This window comes from Lampetra planeri, chromosome 6, assembly GCF_965212315.1.
Source record: "Lampetra planeri chromosome 6, kcLamPlan1.2.h2, whole genome shotgun sequence".
Taxonomy (NCBI): Eukaryota; Metazoa; Chordata; class Hyperoartia; order Petromyzontiformes; family Petromyzontidae; genus Lampetra; species Lampetra planeri.
Window position 1 is genome coordinate 3781991 of NC_136112.1, and position 24677 is coordinate 3806667.

Sequence of the window (24677 nt, forward strand, 5' to 3'; positions counted from 1 at the left end):
TACATCTATGCTCCCCGTCTCGATCAAGCTGCCACTCGTCAGTGGCGATGACGCGTTGTCAACTAACCACGACAACCCACACAGCGTGGGGAGGGGGTTGGGTGTGGTGGGTGGTGGCGACGGTGGTGCTAAAGTGCACCTAGCCTGGCACAAGCGCCGTGGTCACGTCACCGCCGCTTAGTGGCAGGCGGCGGTTGTTGTTGCAGTCGTGGTGACGACGACTGAAATGGGTCAGGCGGTGGTGGTGGTGGTGGAGGACGATGATGTGACGGTGGTAATAGTTGTTGGTGATGGTCGTGATGGTGGTAATGATAGTGATGGTAATGATGATAGTGGTAACAGTTGAGGTGAAGATGGTGGTAATGATAGTGATGGTAATGATGATAGTGGTAACAGTTGAGGTGAATATGGTGGTGGATATTGATGGTAATGATGATAGTGGTAACGAGGTGAAGATGGTGGTGGTGGTGGTGATGATGATAGTGGTAACAGCTGAGGTGAAGATGGTGATGGTAATGATGATAGTGGTAACAGCTGAGGTGAAGATGGTGGTGGTGATGGTAATGATAGTGGTAACAGCTGAGGTGAAGATGGTGGTGGTGGTAATGATGACAGTGGTAACAGCTGAGGTTGATGGTGGTGGTGGTGATGGTAATGGTGATGATGATAGTGGTAACAGCTGAGGTGAAGATGGTGATGGTAATGATGATAGTGGTAACAGCTGAGGTGAAGATGGTGGTGGTGATGGTTATGGTGATAGTGGTAACAGCTGAGGTGAAGATGGTGGATATTGATGGTAATGGTAATGATGACAGTGGTAACAGCTGAGGTTGATGGTGATTGTGGGAATGATGATGATGATGGTGGTGGTGGTGAAATCAGTGCTAATGATGATGGTAATATTTGTGGTGGTGGTGGTAATAGTTGTGATAGTGGTAAGTGGTGGTGGTGGTGATGACGTGGTCGAGGAGGGATGTAGGGGGGGGTGAGGAGGAGGGGGGGATAGTGGTGGGGGGGGGGTGAACAGGAGACGAGAGGAGGTCGTGGTGGGTGGGGTGACGGGGGCATTTCGGCCATGTGAGTCGCGCCCACGTGGCTGCGTGTGTGTGTGAGTGTGTGGGGGTGGTGCACATCGTGTGGCTGCGTGTGTGTGTGTGAGTGTGGGGGGGTGGTGCACATCGTGTGGCCGCGTGTGTGTGGGGGACAGTGCCGGATTAAACTCAGTTCGGGACCTGTAGCAAATGTTATAAAGGAGCCCTATTTTTTTAAAAAAAGAACCCCCCACAAATATTCAAACACAAATGTAACTTGCATAGTAAAATAATTTTATTTTTTCATTTGCTAGACAGTCGGGTAATACGACAAATCGCTAAGCTGAAACACCCAGTCGTTCGTAAAAGTTGAAGGCGGTATAGTACTATAGTAATAGAGCAAGTGCAGAATCACTGAACCGGAATTGATAGCTTGAACGCATTTAGCGCGGGGCCCTTGAAAGTGCGGGGCCCGTAGCTACTACACATGTAGTTAGTACATGTGTAGTAGCTACTACATATGTAGCTACTATATATGTACTACATATGTAGTAGCTACTTTTGCTACTGGGATAATCCGGCACTGCTGGTGGGATGTTTAATATCAGCACTGTAGAGACAAAGGCGGCCGGGCGTGGTGCTGGCCACCCACCCACCCACCCCCTCGTGTGCCGTGCCGGCCTTTACAGATGCTCGCTAACAGCACTTGCCCCAACAGCCTTGGGCTTGTTTAAAGGCTACTTGGGGTGGATCTTTATCTCTGTGGGTGTGTGTCAGTGGTGGTTTAGTGGTTTAAGCGCACAGTGCTACAAACTCGGCGACCTAAATTCTATTCCTGGCCGCAGCTAAAATCAGCGACGATTATCTGAACAGATCATGCCGCCCCACGTGTAGTTTTACACTGTGTAACACGATTTGTTGTTCCTTGGTAGTAAGTGTTATTTTCTAATTGATTATGCCTCAAAAGTATAGAAAACGGCTCTTATTCCCCACAAACTTTGCTTTTGTAACCAGGACTTTACGTGAAGAAATGACACAAATGCACACCATTGAAAATAGGTACATTTCAAAATATCACTGTCCTGGTCACAAAAGCAAAGTTTGTGGGGAATCATAGCCATTTTGCTGTACTTTTGAGGCATACGCAATTAGAAAATAACACTTACTACCCAGGAAGATTTTTTTTTTGCTACACAGTGTTATCAGCACTGGGGAGACAAAGGCGGTCCTGGCCCACCAAACCACTCATGGTCTGTGGGCGACCCTTTTCACGCCACGTGCGTTCAGACCCTGCCAAGTTCTGTGCTAGTCTCCTCTTCGTCGTTATGAATGGGCGTGGTGGTGGTGGTGATGGTGGCGCTCGTGTGGAGAAGGCGGTGCACGAGGTTGCTTGTGACCTCCTCGACTTTTCGATTCTCGCTCACGGCCAACGACAGTGACGACAATTTGGTACTGGGGGGGGGGGGGGGGTCCTCCTCCTCATCCCCTAAGTCGGTGTGTAAACATCGCCACGAGGGAGACAAAGGCGGCCGGGCGTGGGTTCTGACCACAAAGACCCCCCGTGTAGCCTGTAACAGACTGTTGGGGCAAGCGCTGTTAGCGTGCACCTATGAAGGCCGGCACGGCACACGAGGGGGTGGGTGGCCAACATCACGCCCGGCCGCTTTTGTCTCCCTAGTGGCTATGTTTACACACCGCACCAGGTACCCATTTGAGGCTGAGTCGACCTAAGAGAGGCCCGGGACCGGTCCAGATAATCGTCACCGGCGTTATCCGTTTGAGCGTGAATCGAACTCGGATCTCTAAGTTCGTAACGCAGCGCGCAGCTTCGAACCGCCGCACCACCGCTCCTTGTGGGTCAGGCCACAACCCACCCAACCCCCTTCTTCCCGTGCCTTCCCAGGCCTTCCCGGACCATCACGGACCATCACTTGCCCCAACAACTTTGTTGAGGCTACAGGGAAGGTGGGCGGGGGCGGGGCTACAATCTCTCTGTGTTTTATTCGCGTGCGTGTCGGTGCCGTCAGCCCTCTTCCACGGGCAAGCCACGTGCTCGCGTGCACGTGGAGCGCAGAACAGCTGACTCGGGTGTCTTGGGTGCGCCCGCATTGCACGGTGGTGGTGGTGGTGGCGGCGGCGGTGTTATTAATCACTCACACGCACCCCTGGTTCGTTCAACAGACTCGTAAACAACTCCACCTACTTGAACTATCGAGCGTGCGTGTGTACACGTGGAGGGAGGGGTGTTTCGTGGGTTAGCCGCGCCGCGAAACAGACCCGGGTTCGATTTATCTGAAACCGGTCCTGGGGGACCCTCGCCTAGGTCGACTCGGCCTCAAATGAGTACCTGGTGCGGTGTGTAAACATCGCCACTGTGGGGAGACAAAGGCGGCTGGCCGTGGTGATGGCCACCCACCCTCCCTCCCTCCACGTGCGCTGTTCCGTCCTTCGTACGTGCTCGCAAACAGCACTTGCCCCAACAGTCCGTGAAGGCTATACGGGGGATCTTTGTCTTTGTTGCAGTGCGTGTACTCGTATGGAGAGGGTGTCTACTGTACGTGTGTGTTGCACGTGGTCACATCATTACCCAACGCCGTGGGGGTCATTTAGCCATACTTCTCACCAGTGCCGGCTTTGTGAAATGTCAACGTTTGTGCTGCTGCTGGTGGTAGTGGGGGGGGGGTTGTATTATTATATTTGTATTATATTATTATTTCTATTATTTTCAATTGTAAATGTTGTGGTTTCACGCTTCAACACACCGGTGGGCTAAAGCAGTGAACTATTTGTCTTTTGTCAACGTGACACGTTTTTACTGATTGGCTGTGTCGGGTGGTGGAGCGTTACGACACATTTATAAATAACGCGATCTAAACCCAAAAACGTTGATTATGATTATGAAGTTTATTATTTATTTTTATTTTTACCTACGTGACTTTACCGAAAAACATAAGAGTATGGGGGGGGGGGAGGTCCGTCCCAGGACTGTACCAGTCTCAGACGTCACTAGCCACCGATGCTATCCGTGGCCGCTCCACCGGGTTCGCTAAGTTCGTAGCCGAGGCTCATTTCTCATCGGCGCAGTTCACGCCAAAATGTGCCCGGCCCCCCAATCATTCATTTAATCATTCACTCACTCACTCGACTCGCTTTTGCCGGCGTTCACACCACGGGTGGAACGCGCGTGACACGCTGGCTTAGATCGGTGGCTTCATCGCTGTTTGATGGTTTTTGTTGTTGTTGTTGCTGATAGTTCAGTGACCGTGGGTTTAAGTTCCAAGTCGTTACGTAACCCCCCCCCATCCTCCTCCTCCCTCCCCCTCGTCAACATCCTCCTCGTGACTGCACGTGCCAGCAGTCGGTGATGACGGCAGATCGAGGCCATTCATACAGATACCCATACCCCCAAACCCCGACGCGTTGCCTTAGTACTTAATGCGCAAAGCCCTCTTTGTCATTCCACACAGCTCGATGGTGTTCTTCCTCGCGCCCTTCCCACGTTGCGTTTTAATTCGTCCCCCCACCCCCCCATCCTCTCCGCGTGTTCACTGGAATGAGGTGTGTCGTCCGCTGATTTAGTTGACAATCCAACAGGTGTGTGGGTGTGTGGGTGGGTAGAACAAGTTTGGTTGTGCCGCTACTTTTCGGAGAATCTTAAATGCGACCCGGTTCGTGCGGTACCGCTTTCTTCGCTCTGCTTGGATGGAGCGAATGTTCGCCTATGTGAGCAATCCCATGTTTGTGAGAGCTGGGCTTGGGCCCTTTGCGACACACGGCCAGGATATAAACCTCCCGAGGCTCTGGTGTCCTGCCAACGCGGTACACTGTACACACACACACGTGTTTGGCGCGGCGATGACTCGCCAACCTCGCCAGCCAAGCGATCGGGCGAGCCCAGAAAATGTGCGCCCATTGCATCCCAGCTCCTCCCACCTGTGTACTCTCATCTAGGCTCCTCCCACCTGTGTCGTCATCTCAGCTCCTCCCACTTGTGTACTCTCATCCAGGATCCTCCCACTTTCGTACACTCATCGAGGCTCCTCCCACTTGTGTACTCTCATCCAGGAACCTCCCACCCAGGCTCCTCCAACCTGCGTAGTCATCCAGGCTCCTCCCACTTGTGTACACTCATCCAGGCTCCTCCCACTTTCGTAAACTCATCTAGGCTCCTCCCACTTGTTTACACTCATCCAGGCTCCTCCCACTTGTGTACACTCATCCAGGCTCCTCCCACTTTCGTAAACTCATCTAGGCTCCTCCCACTTGTTTACACTCATCCAGGCTCCTCCCACTTGTGTACACTCATCCAGGCTCCTCCCACTTGTGTACACTCATCCAGGCTCCTCCCACATGTGTACACTCATCCAGGCTCCTCCCACTTGTGTACACTCATCCAGGCTCCTCCCACTTGTGTACACTCATCCAGGCTCTTCCCACTTGTGTACACTCATCCAGGCTCCTCCCACTTGTGTACACTCATCCAGGCTCCTCCCACTTGTGTACACTCATCCAGGCTCCTCCCACTTGTGTACACTCACCCAGGCTCCTCCCACTTGTGTACTCTCATCCACACTCCTCCCACTTGTGTACTCTCATCCAGGCTCCTCCCACTTGTGTACACTCACCCAGGCTCCTCCCACTTTCGTAAACTCATCTAGGCTCCTCCCACCTGCGTACACTCATCCCAGCTCCAAAGACAAAGATCTCCCGTATAGCCTCAACAGACTGTTGGGGCAAGTGCTGTTAGCGAGCACCTATGAAGGCCGGCACGGCACACGAGGGGGTGGGTGGCCAGCACCACGCCCGGCCGCCTTTGTCTCCCCAGTGGCGATGTTTACTACACACCGCACAAGGTACTCATTTGAGGCTGAGTCGACCTAGGGTAGGGACACCCCAGGACCGCTTCAGATAAATCGTCACCGGTGTTGGCCGTGAGCGAGAATCAAACCTCGGGCAGCCGCGTTCGCAGTGGTTGATGTGCACGGGCACATCAACCACCCCAGGTCCCCCCCCCCCCCATCTCAACCGGAGCTTCTCCCCTCCGCACCCCAACCTCTCCTGCCCCCCCACAACTTAGCCCCCCACCACGGGTATTCCTTAACTCGTCCGCTCCGCTATGTAGCCGCATTCCAGGGTGGTGGCGGAGTGGGTTTCAGGATTCCGAAACCCACTCCATCACCCTCAAATCCCACCACAACTTCTCCGACCTCAACACCAAACCAGCCCCATCTCTCTCCCCATCCCAGCTCCTTATTTCCCACCACCACCACCATCATCATCGCCACTGCCGCCGATGCAAAATACCCTGCTAGAATGAATAGGAACCCCACGCCACCACTGGGTGTGTTTCTTGTTTGTTCTTTCGCTTCGCTACGGTGTATATACGGCCCTTGTCTCATCTCACCATCCCACGGTCGGAATGGAATGCGTTCCGGTAGGACCTCCACCCGGGGAGATGGAGCGATCTTAATTCACAATGTAGCGGGTGACACGTCGCAGGAGCGTGAGAGTTTCTGCGGCGGCGTGGGGGGGGGGATGAGTTCATCCAGCAGTGCATCGACCGTTGTCTGATGGTGCCAATGATCCCGCGGTGTCCCACCAACCCCCCCCACCAGCACCAGCACACGTGATACCCCCTTGACCTGACGTGACCCCCCTCCCCCACCGCCACCACCGGCGTGGGGACACGAGGCGCAGCGATTGGCTGCCGCGCGCACGTGGTTGCTGCCAGCCCCGTCTGTCGCTATGCAGAAGCGAGTGACGTCACCCCCTCCACCACCACCACCACGGCGGAGGCGACTGCCCACACCCACCACCACCACCCTCCTCTCACCCCCCCCCCGTACGACTGCACACGCGCCAGGGACCCACCCCCATCCCCCATAGCCCCTCCCCTCTCCCTCCCCGTAGCCCTTCACCGTGCACGCAATGGTTCACACGTACCTCGCCCCCACCCCCCCTCACAGTCCCCCCTCCCTCCCCTGTCATCCCTCTATCCTCCTGCCAAGGCGATAATTCCAACCCCCCCTCCGCTCATCTCCCCCCCCCTTCCCCCTAACTCACCCCCCCCTTCTTTCCTTTTTTTTGCCAAAGGCTGTAATACCCCCCCCTCATCCATTCCCTCGTCTCTCCATCGCCCCCCCCCTCCTCTTCCCCCCTCCCTCCCTTCCCCCGTCCCCCCCACACCGCTTCTCTCCATCCTCTGGCCAAGGCTGTAACCCCCCCACTCAGCCCCCACTCAGCCCCCACCCACTCAGCCCCCGCCCCCCCCCCCACCGCTGCTGCTTCTGCCAAGAAAATTGTGAATGGGGACGAGCGCGCGCTCCCCATTGGCGGACGCGTTGGCTGTACTCGGACCCCATTGGCTCTTCGCGCCCGGGTTGAGATGCCGCTTCTATCCAATCAGCAGAGGGTGCGGCATCACGGGGGAAACCGCGTCGTGCGTGGAGGGGGTGGTGGGGGCTGGGAGGGTGTGTGGGGGGGTGGGGGCTGCAGGGGGATGGTGGTGGGGGGGGAGACTGGGGGATTCCGTTTCTAATGCCAGGAGAGGGTGGGGAGGATTGGGTGGGGGGCTGGGGGGAATTGGTGGGGGGCTGGGGAGGATTAGGTGGGGGGCTGGGGAGGATTGGGTGGGGGGCTGGGGGGAATTGGTGGGGGGCTTGGGGGAATTGGTGGGGGGCTGGGGAGGATTGGGTGGGGGGGCTGGGGGGGAATTGATGGGGGGCTGGGGGGAATTGATGGGGGGCGGGGGGGAATTGGTGGGGGGCTAAGGAGGATTGGGTGGGGGTCTGGGGGGAATTGGTGGGGGGCTTGGGGGAATATGTGGGGGGCTGGGGAGGATTGGGGGAGGGCAGGGGGGAATGGGTGGGGGCTGTCTAGCCATGCTCGTCGCTGTAGCGAGGATTAACCACCAAATCGTGAATCATTGGAGTGCCCAGACTGGCGACTGAATGAATATTCCAGAGTGCAGGGGAAACGGAGTCTGCAAAACTCTTTACATTTTCAAATTCTCTCACGAGAAAAGTCCCTTTTAAGAAACTTTTCAAAGGAAATCTCCACGCGTATGTACAGCGCAGAACCTTTTGTCAATGCACTGCTGGAAGAGGGCTTCACACCACACCGTGCCATTCGCGAGAGGGATTATTTGACCACGCTGGTCAGTGTGTGTTGGTGGTGAAGGTGGGGGCCCATAGACACGAGCGTGTACTATTGTACAACAATGGATTATTTGTTTTCCGCAATACGTTCAATTAAGACCGGGGGAGGCAGAGAGGGCCGGTTCAGATAATTATAATCCGACACTTGCCGGGAATCGAACTCGGGTCGCCGAATTCGTGACGCAGCTGCGGCGGGGCCGATCGGTTGCGTCCAGATTGCAGGCATTGCCACGGTCGTCCGGTTGCATCCAGATTGCAGGCATTGCCACGGCCGATCGGTTGCATCTAGATTGCAGGCATTGCCACGGTCGACCGGTTGCGTCCAGATTGCAGGCATTGCCACGGTCGTCCGGTTGCATCCAGATTGCAGGCATTGCCACGGTCGTCCGGTTGCATCCAGATTGCAGGCATTGCCACGGTCGTCCGGTTGCCACGCGCCTGTTGCCTGCAACACCACCGCCAGCAGCCTTGAGGGGGTTGCCAGCGGGAGTCCCCGACGGCAGGCGATGGGGGTGCAGGTGTAGGGGTTTGGGGGGGGGTGTAGAGATGTAGGGGTCATCAGGGAGTGCACCACGTGTGTGAACGTCGCGTGGCATATTCCCCTTCCTCCCGTTCACGTTCTGCTTGTGGAACTGGTTTCTCGAGCAGGCCCCGGGCTTAGCCCGCCTTGACCCCAAATAGCCCATCCCTTAAACGGTGTCCTGGGCTCGAATTGTTGTGTTAAAAGGCGACTTTTGGGGTTGGGATTTTAAACTAAACTTTTTTTTACTTAGTTGTTTTACCAGGTAAGGACCGCTGGAGCTATACGGCTCTTTTTCAGAAGCGACCTGAACGCCACAAATGATGGCTCAACGAAGTGGCTTACCACGTGGACATTTATGGCTGTCAATTACTCCAAACGCGTGATGTTGATTCTAAATGTGGATAGAAAAACCCGTAGGACCCGGAGAAAAAAATCCATGCCACCACGGGGGGGAGAGAGACACGCAAACTCCAAATGTACAGCAGACGTGAGGGTCGGGATCGTACCCTCGACATCCTGTATACCAGGCGAGATAGTTAACATCTCGCCACGGTGGTGGCGTAGATGGTGAGTGTGCAGGCGGTGCAACTGCGCCCGGAGTCCACGGGCCAGAGGGGGCAACGTTTAACCAACGGGCAATTTCTCTACGCGGCCGTCAATTGTGCATCGCGTGATGGCGCACTCTGCTCGAGAATGTCCACAGGCACATTGCGTTACGAATGCGCGCGCGTCATTTACAACGATGATGCCCACAACGGCGTCCGCTGTGGGACGCTCCTCCGGTGGGACCCTGCCTCTCGCCATCCTAGAGAGGGCCGCGTTCATGAAGGCAGCGTGCGTCACTCGCGATTGATGAGAGAGAGGGGGGGGGGGGGTGCCGCTGTGACAGCACCGGGCTCATTGCGTGGCTTTCAGGTACGGAGGTGGCGGGCAGCGCTTGCCTGTGGGAGGGAATGCCTACGATTCATATCAGCCTCAAGTGTGCCGAATGTTGAAGATAATAATCGGCGTTGAGCACGGTTAGCACTTTGATGTGTGGGCTGCCAGTGCTCTGCCGGGTTGTTGTAGGTGTGGTGTTTTTTTTTGCAAAGGTGGGCCCATCAGGTGACATTGTTCAATGTTGTCACCTCGTACGCATGGCGGGGTTGCACTGGGTTATCGGGTTTCAGTCTCCGCGCCGAACATCCCAATGCAGGGAAACCTTCTGAAAACGAGTCTCGACATTTGGGTAAATAATACATGAGCCTTTCAAATGTCCTCCTCGATTTGATTTCTTGTAGGTCTCAATGAACCAATTAGACAAACAGGATTTTGATAAATTTAGCATACCTTTCAGACAGTAACTCTATTGGATAGACCCGAATATTAATATGTTATGCCCACCTTGCCAGGTACACACTTGGTTGTCGTCCAGCCACTGCGGAGTGGAGTCTGAGTGACATTTCCTCATCTATATGTAGGATTTCTCCAGGCACTCTGGTTTCATTGCATACTCAAAGTACTCCACTGCCTAAGAATGACCCTCCTGAAACTGTGTGCTGAGACTCAGGAAGGCGTTCCTGTTAAAATATTTCTTTTGCATGAAATAAAACCCTTAACTCATTTTGTTTGTCCCATGTTCTAATCCGTGTGGGCCATGTACACGTGTACAGCCCATTGCACTGTTGGATGAGGGCTCACTCATGCCCTGCCAGTCATGCTGCTTGACAAATGCATTACCAAGGTGGGCATTGTTTTTCGGCGTGGGCAGTACAATGGATTTTTCCGTGCCGCCCGATTTGTTCCAAACGCGTAAAGGAACTCTGCCTTAAAAACGGCCGACTGGTGGCAACGTTCAACGAGCCCAAGGAGACTTGTACAACCCCTCTCGCAGACTTCTCGCCGACTCGACCTCCAAACCTTGTTCCTGTCGCGGTGCCTCGCCCCTGTCTACTCGCCGATGGCGTGGTCGTGACCTGCGTGTTCAGGTTGCGGGGGACCCCGGGGCCAATTTAAGAGTTTGGCCCTACGTCGTTGTTCCATTATCGCAGCGTGCACGTGGCACGGCACAGCCCCTAAAGCTGTAATCGTCCCCTCCGAGGGCTCCGCGCTGTTGCTCAACCGGGCGGTGATGTCATGCCGTGGTGCGGAGTGTCACGTGGGGCTGCGTATAAACTAGAACCATTATTTTTAATTTTTACCAGGTAAGGCCCATTGAGCTATGTTAGCCCCCTTTGTTTCAGAAGCGATCTGCCCGTAAATGGTAGCTCGACGAAGTGGCTTATCAGGCGGAAATGTATAGCAGCCAAATAGTACTCTTAAGCGCGCGTTTCTAAATGTGGAGGCAAAAACCGTAGGGCCCGGAGAAAAATCCACGTCGCCACGTGGGGAGAGAGAGAGACACACAAACTCCAAATATACAGCTGGCGTCAGGGTCTGGATCGAACCCACAAGCTCCTGCATACCAGGCGAGGTAGTTAACAATCTCATGCGCCCCTAATGTAGTGCCTCGCTGTGCGCCCGTCTCACTGTTTCCAGCCACCGGGCCGACCTGAAAGTTCCAGGCTGACTCGTTTATAGATGGGCGACTGTGTTGCGCAAAAGAAAAAAAACCGGCGTCAGTCGGTTGTGTTATTATTTGCCAGGTGAGGGCATCGGTTGTGCGCGTTGACGCGTGGTGGTGCCGGGGTTGGGTGGTGCAAAGGGCGAGTGGGGTGGAGTTGGGGGGGCGGACAGATTGTTTTGCAAATGTGTGTGTGTGGTGAGATTGTTGTTTCAAGGGTCCACCATACTCGTTCCTCTAAAGCCGTGCTTCACGAAACGAGTGCATTTGTCCTAATCATAAAACAAAAAGTCTGCGATGTGGGAATCCATCCGGAGCACGAGCTGGCATCGTCAGCAGTGCACGTGCTCCCCCTTTTGGCCGGCCGTTAATGAGTTGTCCAGTCGTTGATTTGAAAATATTTTAAGACGTCGATGAGCAACTGGATGAAATGGATGAAATGCAAGTGCCCTCAGACTCATATTTGCTCCGGTGATGGGAGATATGGGCAGTTTTTTTGCCAAAGAAATCAGCGGAGAAGGACCTTTCTTTGACGTTTGATTTGGGCCCTTAAGAGTTTTCCTTGGCAGCGCAGAAAACAAACTTTCCACGTCTCATATAAATTCAGCGGCTTACGTGCGGCCTTTAAGCCGAACAGAGTCACGAATATTTCAAGAAAAAGACCACCCGTATTGCCTCTTTGCGGGCTGTGTGGTCAAGAGCTGTTAGCGAGCACCTATTAAGGCTGCCACAGCGCATGAGCGGCTGGTGTGGCCAGAACCACGCCCGGCCGCCTTTGTCTCCCCAGTGCTGATGTTTCTATACCACAACAGTTACTCGACGGGGATATGCGTGGTAAGCTGCCCACTGCACTACCCGCGCCCTACAAATATACAGTACTGAAACACATGCACATACGACAACTCTGCTGACCTGCACTTGTTGAAGAGCGCATGTTCGCACACATACAAAAGACAAAGTTCCCGCGTATAGCCCACACAGGTTGCTGGGGCAAGTCCAGTTAGCGAGCACCTATGAAGGACAGAACTGCGCACAAGGAAGTGGTTGCGTGGCCGGCACATTGCTGGGTCGCCTTTGTCTCGTCACCTTTGATTATATATTTAAAAGCCACCGCACAAGGTACTCATTCAAAGGCAGTCGACTTGTGCACGGTTATTGGTCGTGAGCAGGTATCGAACTCGTGTCGCCGGGTTCGTAGCGCAGTGCGCTAACCACCACACTACCGCCCCCTCCAAAGACAAAGATGTCCGGTATAGCCTGGACAGACTGTTGGGGCAAGTGCTGATAGCGAGCACCCTATGAAGGCCGGCACAGCACACGACGGTGTGGGTGGCCAGCAACCAGTGGAGATGTTTACGCACCGCACCGGGTACTCATTTGAGGCTGAGTCGACCTAAGGGAGGCCCGGGACCGGTGCAGATAATCGTCACCCACGGTGTTGGCCGTGAGCGTGAATCGAACTCGGGGGTCGCCGGGTTCATAGCGCTAACCGCTACGCCACCGCTCCCCCCCACACACTCACACACACCACCATCACCACACGACGTGTGTTTAACCGGTTGTTGGAGGCAAAGTGCCGCTGCCCAAACCAGTTTGGACCAGTTGTGGAGCCACCAGACGTCTGAGGATGAAAAAATGCAGACCTCCTCCTCCGCCGCCACCACCACCACCAACCACCACCACAACACCGCCGGCATTTTAAACACCCGCAGGTGTTTCTGCATCCCACTCTGGCGTGAAGCACGCGGACTCGGAGCACGCGCTAAGCGCACAGACACACGGCACCACGATCACCAAATCAAACAAAAAATTAACCCGTAAAAACAAAGTTTTTCACTATAAATCCTTTATATGCGTGGCATCGGTTTTATTTTATTATTCATTTCTGTTTATCTTGAGTAAGAGTTTCATTTTTATCACATTGGTATTTTAAGTTAAATATGAAAAAAACATTTTCCTAAAAAGTGGAAAATTTTTGATTTTTTTCCCGCGAAAATAAATTGTCACGCACAACGAGTCTGTGTGCAAAATGTCAGCTCGATTGGATCACGGGAAGTGGGTTAAAAAACGACCGAAAGATTTGCACGGTCGTAAGCGCGCAAGCAAGCAAGCAAGTGAGCTTAATATAAAGGATTAAAAAAAAAACCCCAACTCAAAAACCGTCAATTACACTGGTCAACAAAAAAACCCTTTTTTCTTGGCTGGACTTTTGCAGCTGTTTTAGACTAATTTCAGGGTGCTGATTCCAAATCTGATCTTAGATTTGCTCTATCACATCATTTTTATGCTATCGGCATACCCCATTTTCATTGATTTTACCCGAAATTAACTCTGTCACTTATGATTGCAAGTTGTTGCGAGTCAGTGACTGCTTTAATGTTAAAATATGGTGCTGTATTTTTAGGATAGTGTGTTTATAATATAATTTTATGTAGATATCCATTTTTGAAATATTTTTCTTCTGCAGTTTTGATTGAAAATGCAATATTTGATATCTCAAAAACCTGATGTGATAGGCAAAAACTGATGCCAGATTTGGAATCAGCACCCCAAAATTACCTTAAAACCGTTGGAATACCTTATGCCAGAAAAAGTGTGTTGACCAGTGTTATATTCCTTGCGTGCGATGCCAATTTGTTCAGGAGGGGAAATGCGCCGATGTGGAAGTTTTGCTCGCCACGGAAGAAAAAAAAAGAGAGAGGGGGCTTCAGGCAGTACATGTACTAAAAAATTGGAACGATACAGAGAAGATGAGCATGGCCCCTGCGCAAGGATGACACGCAAATTCGAGAGTCGGTGGAGTTTCGTTCGCCGCGTGGCTTCCCCATCATCAGAGTTTGTCGCTGGCACGGGCAGCATCACGCCGCGTCGAAAAGTTGACGCGCAAAAAGTAGGGCACAAAGAAAGGTGGGGTTGGGGGTAGGAGCCCGGCAACATCGCGAGAGGTGCCTCGTGCCTCGGCACATTGGGACGGTTTGTTGTAAGAGAATAAAACCACCAGCAGTAACGCGTGAGCGAATCGCACGGGCCGTTGTGGGCAACGCGTTATCTATCGGGAGAGTGTTTTTTTTTTTTGGACGGATTTAAGAAGTGTACCTTCGAGAATTGACATCGGTGGGAGACGTTTAAAAAAAAAAAGTGGGGGGGGGGGGGGGTAGAGGGTAAAGGTGTGGCAGTGACATTGCTTGTTCAGTCCACTGCTGGATAAGTTCTAGAGGAACCCCTCCATGGAGGCTTCTTTGGCCTACTCTCTTTTGATGCTGGTCAGATTTCTTGAAAGAGGTGGGAATACTCACAGTTTTACCCCGCCACAAGCGACCTGCCCGATCAACTTAACAGGTGTACTCAGTTTATCCTCTTTGGTTCTTTCGGTAAAATCACGTAGAAAGAAAATAAATTAAATAATAGAATACGACGTTTCGATTGCAACACAAGCAACCGTCATCAGGTAGAACTAAATTTGAGAGAGAGACAAAACACAGACACGGAGACACACAGACAGACACACAAGCAGAGAGAGTGACAAACAGTTACTCACCAGTGACTCACGGCCCGTACCCGTACCCGTACCCGTACCCGTACCCGTACCCGTACCCGGCCGCATCAGGGTCGCAAACGGGTACCCTACCCGCACCCGGCCGGGTACGGGTACCCGGGTATCGGGTAGGGTACGGGTATCGGGTACCCGGTTGCGACCTCTGGCCACCTATGAGCCACCTCTGGGCCAGGGGTGCCGTGGTGGCGAGTGGTTATCTCCCTCGTCTGGTCTGCATGAGGCCATGGGTTCGATCCCGATCCTGACGACGCCTGCTGTATATTTGGAGTTTGCGTGTCTCTCTCCCCGTGGTGGCGTGGGATTTTCTCCGGGATCCTCCGGTTTTTCCCACCGCGTCTAGAAACGGTGCGTTTCGAGTATTTGGCAACGATGAATTTTCCACGTGATCAGCCACTTCGTTGAGCTATCATTTGTGGCCAGGTGGCTTCTGAAAGAGAGCAAAGAACTCGGTGGGCTTTAGCTCGTATATTTATTTTTTGTTTTACGCGACACCTTGCGCTGACGTTTCAAACAAAAGGGGTGTGCCGTCAGGGTCAGCCTCGCAAACGAGACTTTATCCTGGCCTCTTTACGAGCTTTCACCTGGTTAAACAAAACAAGCTTGGCTTGAACATGCCGCCGTGAAGTAGATGGCTCTTGCCGAGATCCACAAGGTTATGAGGCGGTCCAGAGTTTGCTCGCCGAAACAAACGCTGCTCGTTTATACGTGACGGTGACCGATAGGCCGATAGAACAAGACGTTAACGACTCGTATCAAGAGGCAGAGAAGGCTAACAACACCTGAGGACCGTAGACCAGAGGTCGCAATCGGGTACCCGATACCCGTACCCTGCCCGATACCCGGCTACCCGTACCCGGCCGGGTACGGATACGGGTACCCGTTTGCGACCCTGATGCGGCCGGGTACGAGTAGGCCGTGAGTCACTGGTGAGTAACCGTTTGTCACTCATTTCGAGTAGGGTACGGGTAGGATACGGTACCCATTTGCGACCCTAGTGCGGCCGGGTACGGGTAAGGAATCAAAACCCGTTTGCGACCTCTGCCGTAGACTTGACTGCCAACCCAAAGCGGGTTGAGAGTTTGTCTTGTCTAATTATTGTACCGCAGCGCCCTCTAGCGTCACACCTGCAACGGTTTGAAGTTCTGGATACCGGCGACCGATGTAGCTGCAGCACGATGGGGGTAGCGTTTGCGAGTCTTGCCGGGGTAATTGTTTGCATCGACGTATTGTTAACGCAGTGACGTGCGGGTCAGAAGCACTGGTCATCAACTAAGCAAAACGGAACAAAAAAACTGAAAAGTGGGCAGAGAGGCGTGGGGAGTTTGACACGCAAGCGTGGGTAGTGGCGCGATTGGAATTACGCTGTGCGTTTGATGAAATTATTTCGCACCGTACGTAGCCAACCGTGCTAATGGGAGGTGCAATTTTAAATAAGTTAGTTTTTAATCGAGATTTAAAAGCGCAAAGCTCCAGTGGCTTCCTAATATCGGAAGGAAGAGCGTTCCAGACGGCCAAAGACGATGACCGTCTTTGTTCGATGCCTGAGAGACAGAAAGAGGACCGCGTGGATTGGAGAACACCCGCAGGTTAATGACATCATCCAAACTGTTGATCATCACGGCCGATGGTCAATGAGCCAAGGAGAGGAGCGTGTCCGAGAGTACGTCCGCCGAGGAGATGGAGCGATACAAATAATTAATGTGCAGCTGCTGGATGGTTCGATTTATAATTGATGTTTTCGGTTAGGTCCCTCCAACCAGCCGAAATTGCCAAATTATCAATTTCCACGTTACAGTATTACGTTGGCAGTGAAAAACGTTGCGTGTCAAGCCGGTACCGGATTATTACACGGCAGGAGGGCGAGCGGCTTGCGTGAGGCCTTCGCCCAGCAGTGGGATTGACCGTGACGACGACGACGACGTTACCAACGATCGAGCTCACGCCCAGGCCGTTGCTCGCGCGCTTCCCCGCCCGCTGCAGGTGCTGAAGCGGAAGGAGCGCGAGTGCGAGCACGAGGTGGAGTGGCTGGCGCGCGAGAAGATCGCCCTGCAGCAGCGCCTGGCCGCGCTGCGCAACGAGCTCTCGTCCGCGCTGGAGCCGCACGAGGTGGACGCGCTGGTGCGCGGCGCCTCCGGCGGGCACGGCGACGGCGACGGGCAGCGCCGGCCGTCGGACCTCCGCGACGGCGGACGGGGCAACCCGTACGACGACGACGGCGGCGAGGACGAGGGGGACGACGACGACGACGACAACATGGACGAGGACCGCAACGTCGCCGACGACGACGACCAAACGTCCACCGCGTCCGGTGAGATTCGGCGCGCGCCGCCGGGGCGTGGGCGATCAGCCGAGCCCTGCGACGACGACCTCTTACCGGCGCGGGGCTTGACATCCGCCCCGGCGGGTTGTTGGGGGGTGGGTGGGTCAGGGCGGTCGCTAGATCGTGCTTTTTACCCGGGTGACCTTTTCACTCACCCGGGGTGACCTTTTCCCCTGGGCGCCCAGAGCGTGGTCTTAAAGCAAGGGCATGTTTGAGTCTGGCAATGTCAATTATTCAAGGTGGACCCGTGTCCAAATGAATACGCTGTGACGCTGATCGGGCTCCAGTGCAGAATTCAAATGTCGCGTTGAACCTCACAGCGAAACACTGCGGCACGCAAAGAGTTTCCGCGGCAAGAAAACTAAAACTCGCAGTTGAGCTCGCAGACGGCCTTCGCTTTCTGCCGCTTCCGTCCCACTGCCCGACCCTTTGAATTGCTTCCCATCATCTCGTCCAGTGGCGTCGCGCGGTCGGCAAAGGGCCGTAGTGCATGTCAGCGCTCCCCACCCCGACCGTGTCCCAGAGGTCGCAAACGGGTTTTGATTCCGTACCCGTACCCGGCCGCACCAGGGTCGCAAACGGGTACCCATACCCGTACCCGGCTGGGTACGGGTACCCGGTTGCGACCTCTGCCGTGTCCGTAGCCTCGTAGTGACACGCTCCTGCATAGCTCTGCTGCAGCTCGACCTCGCCTATCGCGTCTCTGAGGTCTGCGCTTGGAGCCGTTTAACATCACGCCGCTCGTGCCAGGGTGCCGCGGACGTTGGCAGTAACTGGCGCTGTGCTTTTCTTGCAGAGGGGGAGGAGGGCCCGGAGCCGGCTGTCGTCAACCTCCCGCTGTTGGTCAACTCGGAGCACGCGCCGCGCGACCTCTCACTCGCCAAGTGGATGGTCGCACCTCTCTCTGGCTCTCCGCACTGCTTGGGGCAGGCTCCCCGCAACAACGTAGTGCAGCAGAATCAGCAGCAGCAGGGCAATCACTGCACTCCACTGAACTCCACGCAGCAGCAGCGGCCGCAGCAGCAGCAGCCGCAGCAGCCTCAGCAGCATCAGCAGCCGCAGCAGCAGCAGCAGCCTCCGCAGATGGCGGTGGCTTCACCTCAGGGCCACGCAACTGCCCCGCCACCTGGCAGCGCCTCGTACCGAGGCCCCGCACCGCGGCCGGACCCGTTGCGCCCTGCGCAGCCCCAGCCGACGTGCAACGGCGCGCCGAGCCGGGCCCCGGCTGCCGCCCTGCCGCAGCAGGGCGAGCGGGCGACGCTGCCGGCCTCGCGGCCCGTGGCGGCCGTGGTGTCGCCCCGCGGCTGCGTGGTGTCACGGGCGCCGGCGATTGTGGCTCGGGTCACTCCCGTCATTCAGACGTCGGTGATCCGTGGGCCCACGAACCCAGCCCCGTTGAAAAACCACAACCTCAACATCAATCATTTTCCGCATCAGCACAACCATCACAATCATAGCGATAATCATCACCACCAACACCACCACCATCATCATTTCCAGCAACATCACCAGCAGCAGCATCTCGAACACAACCACCATCAGCACCATCACCTCGCGGGCAGTCTCGCTCACACACCTCCGCCACTGGTCAAGCCGCAGTGAGGGGGACGATGCGGGGACTGCGTTTGTCTCGGTTGAAGAGCTGCGGGACCGGTGGCATGGGTGGGCACAGAGTTGCCTCCATCTGCCTCCCCAGGACGTGGAAGCAGACCGAGCGGAGGAGATCCCCCGCCAGGTTCGCGTTTATTCCTCCACTCTCGATCCATGATCACGTGACCTTGGAGAAGCGGAGGAACAGAATCAACAGCAGTGGCAAACACTTAACGTGCACTCCGGGGGCTTGTTGTTCGAGTCGTGGAATATCCCTGCTGTCCGTCAGCGGCTCTGGGTTTTGGTGGCGGCGTGCCCATCGCGTGTTGCTCGGGCGGGTTGGGTGCTCTTGTTAATCCTTCTCGAGCCGGCTCCGTTTCACCTCACCTTTGGCAATATGGGCGGAAGACCCACGAAGCTCTGCCTCTCTCACATGTGAATCTTCCCGCGCTCTTTCGAGTACTGGATGTGCCCATTGTAGGAGCTGGAATCTTCCACGATGGTTGAAGTGCACCAAGGACCAATCCAGCTCCACTCTTATATGGCAACAAAAGGAAGCTGTAAAAGTTAAAGAAGTAGAAAAAAGAAAGAAGAGAAAAACCCTCGGATCCTCTTTTTCCACAATGAGCACTTGACTTGTCCAGCGGTTTGGGCGAATCACACGAGAGCGAGCCAATCACCTGCGCTTGCCCAGAACTAGCTGGCCTAGCTGCAGCAGGGCCAGGTGCTCGCGAGAGACCGAGTCAACCCGACGAGGTACCGAACGGCGACAAGGGTCGGCCTCACCACGAACTCGAGGCAGCGAGGCCTGCCTAGGGCAAGAGACACTCATCAAGTGCTAATTCCATTTAAAAAAAACGTTTCCCCCCCCCCAACCCAACGAGGAAGTTCTCATGCGGCACCTCTAGTTGTTTTTTCTAAGCGCGTGCGTGCAACGTGTGTGCGCGCGTCTCTCCGTCTCCTCGAAGCCCACACACGCTACTGTGATCATTTTGACACACCGATGGTTAGCAGATAATATCTACTTGTGCCTCCCTCCATCCCTGCCTCTCCCCCCTCCCCAAAAAAAAAATCAAGTACCTAGCACTAATAGTTTATATATATGTAGAAAAATAAAAAAAGTAAGAAAAAAGAATAACCGTGCAATAGGCTGCGCTGAAGTTGGTGAAGACGGAGGAGACTGCTCTCAGCTTGCGGTGCGAGGGCATCGATTTGATCGCAAGCTGCACCCCCCCCCCGCTCTCGCCCCGACCAACGGAGGATAACGCACGGCCTGCGTCCCGCGTTATCTCTCCGAGCCACCTTGGAGGGGGTAGCGCGGAGCAGGTGGACATGAAATGGGGTGGACGCGAGGGTTTGGCTGGCAGCGCACGCGGCTCACTCGTTCGCTCAGTTTGTTTCATCCGTCTGTAGCGGCCTCCCCCACCACCCCCCCCACCCCCCATTTATCCGCTGCTACTCTGAGAGGATGAGCGAAGGCCGCGGTGCCCGATGGACCTTGTCCGGCCACACCACCACCATCGCCGCCGTCACACCGCCTGATTATTGTGGTTGTGACCGGATGGACTGGCAAAAGAAACATTGTTTATTTTTTAACTCTCACGTTTACTTTTTTTCTGGACTACAAAGCAGATTGTTATTTTTTGTGACCATCTGTGGCGAGGCTAGAGGCTTGGGAATTACAAAAGAAAACAGCCTCGATCGTAAAAAAAAGAGATGTTTCCAAGCCAATCGTGGGTTGAAATGCTGTATCTGCATAGACTAGAGGATTTTGGACTAGAAGCATAATAAAAGGTAAAAAAAAAATTCTATAAAATAAACATAAAATAAAAAAAACAACAGCTTATAATTTGTTCAGGTAAAAAACTAAAGCTATATCGGGAGAATGCTTTGTGTTGGAAAACTCATGCTCGTATTCTACAATGTTTGAATGTTGAACTTCTTTCGTACCGTACGTAGCCAATCGGAGGTGCGAGGGCAGGCCAACAAAGCAACACTACTACTACTACAAGCAACACTACTGCCATGTTAAGTCGGGTTCATATGATGCCCCTTTTGGATATCGCAGTATGTACGTTCTTTCGGACCGATCCACATCGCACCGATTCCACGCCGTACGTAGCCAACCGGTTCACTGTTTAGGTTTCAATGTGATTCACATTGAAACCGAAACTGTGGATTCAGGATGGGAGAACAAAAATAAATCAACTCTGTTGTTTTTTTCTCTCTCTTTCTGTCGTTGCTAAATTTCTTCCCCCATTTTATAATTTTCAAAAATTTCACATTTTAAAAGTAACTCTTCTTGTTTATGTCCTCCCACCCCCCGAACCCCCCCCCCTCCCCCATTTGTGTTATTACTGTACGTTTGTTTATTATTGTTGTTATTGTTTTTGGGCTGTAGACACTGATGTGACCGCGAGCTGTATGAAAGGAGCTATCGGCCAATCCGCCGCCTGTAATTGTCCGTGACGTCACCGCAGCGCCTGGTGGATTTCGTGACGTGCGGCCCCGCCGCGCTTTGATGATCGTCACCGTTCGCGCAACGTTAGCCACGTTCCTTTGCCGGACAGCCGTGGGTGGAGAAACTACGGCCACGTGGGCCGGACATTTCGTTTCGTGTAACCCGTGGCCACACGAGGCCTACGCAAGGCTTAATTTATAGAACATTTGGCGGAGCTCAGATCCCTCGCCATTAAGCCCTGGGTCCTACTACTTCCACAACAGCTTGCAAGCAATATTTATTCGTCACTGCAAACATCTTCAGCCGCACTAATCGGGTACTAGAGGGGACATGTTTTCGGCCCGCCAACAACACTGTGTTTCGAATTTTTCAATGCGCTCCACCGCTTGTGTCCATGCGGGAGGCCTCCTGCCGAAGGTATTCGGAAGTCCTCTCCGGCTGTCGGCACTCGAAGGAAGCGATTTCCTCCTCACCCACCCCTGCTGCCGTAGGGTCTTGTGACGATCTCGCAGCGAGGCGTTCCGGAGCGAGGCAGCCGCCTGGTTGAACCTGTCCACGATGCACTACCTAATTAAATGGTGCCGCCCTCTCCGATGTGCGCTCATTGATTGAGATGCACTTCTGCTACACAAGTAATTGTTTTTTTTTGAAGTCTTAAAGATTTAAGAAATCTTTAATGTCTGTGATTCCTGTATGAAGTGTATCTGCTCTGTGTGACCTCCCTCGATCTCGTGATGTTTCTCATTTTTAAGTTCCCCCCCCTCCTCCTCACCTTGAAAGAAGACAAAACCCCCACCACCAACGGTGATTGACGTTTTTTTTGAAAGCATGCGCGCTTTTTAAATATTTACGAGGAGCGTTTGAAGGCTATGCGGTGTTGTGCGAGCCCGGGAGCACAGAGACGATGCGGTGAAGGCTGCTGCATGGATCGGACGTGGAGTTTGTCGATCGCATCTGTAATTACTGTATTAATGAGTGTCAAGACTCCATTCCAAAGACTCCGCTGCTGGGTTATTCCCCGCCCCCCCCAAAGCGGCCTCCCATCCTGCATCACCGCGTCTCCCGCACCTCGATGACCCTACCGGTCCTCGCCATTCAAACACACGTGAAGTTGTTACATGCCGCATGAGCCTGATGATTGCTAAAAAACACACGTTCCGTGCGACGTATACTGCTGATTCGCGTGAAGATGGAGATGTCTTGCATTTGCACGCGTCTTGTTCGTGCGGCGCGTGTGGATCTGTGCCCTACGACATGATGCAGACGGCGCCGATTCATACTAAGACGGGGATCTTGTGCGCGCAACGCCGATTCAAATTTGCACATCTTCTGTGTGTGGACGCGAGGCTTCGATTCAAATGAAACGGAACGGTGCGCGTGCAAGAAGCGCGCGCCCAAGGGCTGTAAGGTTAGAGGCCCCTCGACTTCACGCGGGGTGGCGCGCTTTAGCAATCATCAGGCAAGCGCGCGCGTAACAGCCTTGCGCTTGCGAACGGAGGACGACCGATCGGTGGAGCGCGGTGGGGCGCGCGGCTGCAACGTCCGGAGTTTTGGGAAGCCCCTGTTTGTAAAGCGCGCCACACACTCGCCAAAAAACAAAAAATGTAGTCTCCCCCCCCCCGGCGTTTGCTCGTTATGAATGAACGCGCGAGGGTGCGGGGCAGGGCAGCGGCCAAATCGTGATCGCCAGCGAAGGCCACAGTGTGGGACACGGTTCTTCCATTTCGTCAGTAAATACGGGCAGTTGCGCACAAAACTAAAATAAATTAAAAAACACGTGAGAAACGCTACGGATGTAACCCGCCGAAGCCTTATACATTGACGTGAGCAACCGTGACTGGACTAGCGCCGTCAGGCTATACCGGGTTATCCCCTTGTTGTATGCTAAGAGGAATACACAAATAAAATAAAACCAGACGATTTGCACAGAGAAAAGCCAGGTTATTTCTACTACTGTTTATACTCCCCCCCCCCGTTGCCTTGTACGGAACCCTCCTGCACAAATGAAATAAAAAAAATGTAAAGAAAATCGAACGAGAATCTTTATCATTATCGCAAGTTTTATCCTGGAGAAATCCGATAAGCTATGAAGCTCTTCCCCCCCCCCCCACCACAGATGTCTGGAAGACATGAAAACGACTAGAAGCCTCTGTTCTAATTCATTCCGCATGGTCCTGTGTATTACAATCGTTATTGATAATTAGAATAAAACAACTTTAACACATTCGTCAATAAGTGTCGCCATAAAAGGATACAAATATACAAGAGGCCGACTTTGTGCAATGGCTCTTCTTCATAGCACACGATGTGCTTATTGAGAAGGGACATTACCCGAAACGTTGCCTATTATATACTTTTTTCCCTTTTTAAGGCCACGGTGTAATTGACGAACGTGTCGAGGTTGTTTTATTATTTGTCATGGCGCACCACTGCAAACTTATCAGCAGCAGCATCACCATTAAAAAAAAAGTAATAATGGCCATACATGGACTCCTCTATTTACGAACACTCGACTTTCAAACTTTCCGAGATACGAACAAACCTGTCCGTAAGTTCAACCGCCGCGCTATCGATGGCGGCGGTGGTGGTGGTGGTGTTGGTGGTTCAGTGTCATCACCCAGCATTCCCAGAATGTCTGCCTGGGCCGCCACGGTTGTTGCGTTGTCGCTGTGTGAGCTCACTGCGACGTGCTCGGTGCTACTATTTAGACTTAACTTTCGTGACTGCAGGAATGCATATTCTCGGTTCTTTCGGTAAAGTCACGTAGATAGAAAACCAAAAATATGTATTTTTAAATAAAAAATAATAAATTTAAGTTAAAATTTAAATATATATATTTTAATAATAAATTTCGACTTAAAACTTTCGTGACTGTAGGAATTCATATTATTGGTTCTTTCGGTAAAGTCACGTAGATAGAAAACTTAAAAAAATCTATGAAATAAAAAATATAAAATTTTATTAACATAAAAATGTTTAATAATATTTTATTTGAAAAGAATACATTTTGACTTAAAACTTTAGTGACTGCAGGAATTCATATTCCTGGTTCTTTCGGTAAAGTCACGTAGATAGAAAACAAAAAAATAAAACTATTTATAAAAGAAACTCAAAAATTATTAAAGATTTTTTTTATAATAAAGATAATACAAATAAAATAAAAATAATACATTGAAAATAATTAATTTTTACTTAAAACTTTCGTGACTGTAGGAATTCATATTACTGGTTCTTTCCGTGAAGTCACGTACATAGAAAATAAAATAAAAATAACAGATGAAAATAATAAAAGTAAAAAACCCACAATAACCCCCCCCCCCAGCATGTCTCAGAAGCGTAAGAGTGTTGAGGGTGGTAGTCGCGAAAGCCTCCGTGTTAAAATAAGCGTGGGAGTTGGGATTATGAGCGAGCCGGACTATGGGCCGAAAGGCTATAAGTTTGGGTTCTGGGGCATGAACTGAGAGATTGGTTGATGGAGTGTATGTGTTGGAGTCAGA

At 53.0% G+C, this 24677-nt stretch overlaps 1 protein-coding gene and 1 non-coding gene across 2 annotated transcripts in view; both read left to right on the forward strand.

The window, feature by feature from the left end:
• Positions 1–23209, forward strand: part of LOC144719422 (uncharacterized) — a 56218-nt gene extending 33009 nt beyond the window's left edge. Inside the window, exons 5-6 of the mRNA XM_078595320.1 lie at positions 16790–17117; positions 17926–23209. Of these exons, the coding sequence (XP_078451446.1) occupies positions 16790–17117; positions 17926–18731 (1134 nt within the window). The 3' untranslated portion in view covers positions 18732–23209. The remainder of the gene's footprint in view (positions 1–16789; positions 17118–17925) is intronic.
• Positions 13956–14061, forward strand: LOC144719680 (U6 spliceosomal RNA). Its single transcript, XR_013585650.1, has one exon. It is a non-coding gene; the product is annotated as a U6 spliceosomal RNA (small nuclear RNA).
• Positions 23210–24677: the final 1468 nt, after the last annotated feature.